Source organism: Plasmodium reichenowi, chromosome 11, assembly GCF_001601855.1.
Source record: "Plasmodium reichenowi strain SY57 chromosome 11, whole genome shotgun sequence".
Classification (NCBI taxonomy): domain Eukaryota; phylum Apicomplexa; class Aconoidasida; order Haemosporida; family Plasmodiidae; genus Plasmodium; species Plasmodium reichenowi.
Genome location: NC_033656.1, coordinates 1,285,684 through 1,289,233, shown reverse-complemented (window position 1 = coordinate 1,289,233; position 3,550 = coordinate 1,285,684). Strand labels below are relative to the sequence as shown.

The window sequence follows — 3,550 nt, the reverse complement described above, 5'->3', positions numbered from 1 at the left end:
TTTTCATTTTTTTTTTGTGAAATTTTTTTTTTTTTAATAAATATATTTAAATATATATGTAAATATAAATATATTATGTATATATGATTGTATATAAATATACTTATATATATATATATATATATATAAATTTTTGTTTCTGTTTTTTTTTTTTTTTTTTGCACGGTAATTAGAAATTATATTTTTTTAATTATTTTCACACTTAAATATATTTTGCTGCTGTTTATTTTTATATATAGACAATTGTAACCCCAAAATAGAAATAATAAAAAAAAAATATAAAACATTACGACAAAGAAAATAGTTATAAAATATAAATTATTTATGTACATAATAAAAATTAATATTTATAGTAATATTTTTTTGTTACTTTTTTTAATATATATATATAATAATATATATATATTTTTTTTTTTCATGAATATTTAGAGTCAAATAATAATTTTAATATAATTAATATATATTATATGTATATATTATATTTATGGAAGGCATAACATATTTTTTTTTTTTTATTTTATTCGAAATATAATATTATTATATATATTTTCTATAAGGTAAAAAAATAAAAAATATCACAAAATATGTAGTACGTATATATATAAAAATATAATATATATGTATGTCATACAAATAGATGTAAATATTATATAGATAGATATATTATCATATATATTACATAATAAAAAAAAAAAAATTTTTTTTTGTAATCTTTATTTAATTTTATATTTAGTTTTTATTATTTAATTTTTATTGTAACTTTATATAGAAAGACCTTTTTTTTTTTAATAATTACAATTATTATATATGTATATAATATATATAATTTATTATTAATATATTAAAAATATAAATATAATATATATATATATATATACGAAATGTTTTATATATTTTTTTTCTACCTCATTATATGTTCCCACTTTTAAATTTTTATATATAGATTGAGTTAAACATATTATATATATTTCTATAATTGTATATTTTTCGTTCTCTTTTTCTGTATTTTTGTTTTTGTTTTTGTTTTTGTTTTTGTTTTTGTTTGTTTTTTCTTTCTTTTTTTGTTCTTTTTTCGTTCGTTTTTCTTTTTCTTTTTCTTTTTTCTTTTTTCTTTTTTTTTTTTTCCTTTTTGTTTTTGTTTTTGTTTTTATTGTTATGATTTACCTTGTGTAAATATGAACTATAATAAATTATTCATGTTATTAGGAATAATTAGAAATAATACATGTAAAATTAATAAAAATTTATTTTATGGTATATTATGTAAATATCATTATATGTATGAAGGAAGAAGAAAAGAGATACATACAACAATATCAAAAGGTGATAAAATGAATATGCATATTAACGTTTTTAATAATATATATAAGATATTACTTGGGAAAAAGTTGGCAAACAAGAAATTTATATTACTCTTAGCCTTTTCGATATTAGCTATAACACTAGATGTAAGATATGCATCATGTAATGGAACAGAATATATAGAAAGATCTGAAGAATATTTTCCTAAAAATAATAATTATGAAGATATAACTATAGAAGATCATTCTTTAGGTAGTAGTGATGAAGAGGATTCAGATGATAACAGTTATGAGATAACTTATGAAAATCTTGATGATTTGAGTAGTTCATATTTTCAAAGGAATGAGAATCATTTTTCTATGGCTCAATTTGCAGCAAATTCACCTATTGAAGATAGATGTTTCGTATGTAATATAAATATTGAAATGGATTATATCGAGCCAGAAAATGACACAAATAACATGATGAATACTTTTGTAGAAGACTTTATAGAAAGGCTCCACTTAAGAATTAAATATATTAGAAGAGATGATATACATGGAAGACGTTTTTTTAATGGTCATAATTATTTAAGCGGATATAATTATATGAATAGAAATAATAATAACACTGAAATTTATGGTACAACTCAAAATACTAATGTAAATAATATAGATTCAAATAATCAGAAAGAATATATTAGGGTACATAACGATCAAAATAATATCCAACACAATGGTGTATCAAATGTAGATCAAAATATGACAGAACAAAATCAACTCAATGAACAGAATAATGATAATCCTGTTGTTAGGGCAAAAACATATAATTCTAATAATGGTGTATTAAGTGATATGTCAAATCCTTCATTAGGGCATGACGAAAATTATGGATTTAAAGATGACCTACATAAATTATCATATTTGGATGCAAATAGAATACTCGAAGAAAGATTAACTGAAACACGTTATTTTCGCCTTAATAGTAATGAATATAAAAATTTTCAAACTTCTAATCCGAACTTTTTGTTTGCTGCAGTGATTGATGGTCATGCAGGAGGAACGATTGCTGATATAGCAAGAAAATCATTAGGATATTATTTGAAAAAAGAATTAATTGAAAGAGGAGTAAATTCTAAACGTGGTGGATGTAGAGAACGTGCTATTGTGTCCGCTATAAAAAGGGCACATTTAAATTTTGATAATGATCTTTTAAATCAGAGTAAGGATTATTTTTTAAATGGTGCATCCAAGTATTCTAGAATAGGTGCATGTTCTATAAGTGTACTTATAGATGAACGAAATTATTATGTAAGTAATATTGGAGATTCTGTAGGTTTATTAATTAAAAAACATTTTTATCTTCCATTAAATAGAATACATAATGCAAGTGAATTTCATGAAAAAAGAAAATTATTAGAAGAACATCCAAATGAAGAAGATATATTAGTATGTAAAATATGTACTCGTGATTATAAAGCTATTAATAATAATAATACATATGAATTATGTAAAACACCTTTTCATCTCTTATCACATCATTATGATAATTGTTATGTTAAAGGTAGATTACAACCAACCAGAAGCTTTGGAGATTTTCATTTAAAACACAAAATGTTTGCATATAGTGTTGATGGTACAAAATTATTTGTACCAGAACCCCATTCTTTTCCTTATATTTCAGCAGAACCAGAACTACGTGTTATGAAAAAACATCCAGATGATCAATACATTGTCTTGATGTCTGATGGTGTTTATGAATTCTTAAATCATGCTCAAGTTATTAATGTCGTTAAAACATATGGTGCATCTCCTGAACGTGCGGCAAAAGAATTAATTAATACAGTTCTAGAAGCAGCAGCTTATACTAATGGTATGACAATGAAGCAACTTCTTAATCTTGATCCTTCAATAAGAAGAAATTTTTATGATGATGTATCTGTTGTTGTTATTAAATTGAATTAACACACAGAACTAGTAAAGAAAAGGAAACTTTCTTAAAACCTTAAAAAACAAAAAATTGAAATATTTATATTTTCATATACACTTCATTATATATATATATATATATATATTATACTATTTGTTTATTTTATTATTAAATACTCTTTGATATATATTTGGAATATATTTATTTTATAAAATCTATATTATTAATTTGTTTTTATTATTTTTTTTAAGTACACCAAATATATATATATATATATATATATATATATATATATATATATATATATATATATGTATATATGTTTATTTCTTTAAAAAAA

The 3,550-nt window shown here is 20.6% G+C and overlaps 1 protein-coding gene across 1 annotated transcript; it reads left to right on the top strand.

Annotated features, from left to right (window-relative positions):
- Positions 1-1,175: 1,175 nt before the first annotated feature.
- Positions 1,176-3,245, top strand: PRSY57_1133500 (protein phosphatase, putative; the record flags this gene model as incomplete). Its single annotated transcript, XM_012908299.2, has 1 exon — positions 1,176-3,245. One exon carries the CDS (start codon positions 1,176-1,178, stop codon positions 3,243-3,245), a length of 2,070 nt encoding a protein of 689 aa, XP_012763753.2.
- Positions 3,246-3,550: the final 305 nt, after the last annotated feature.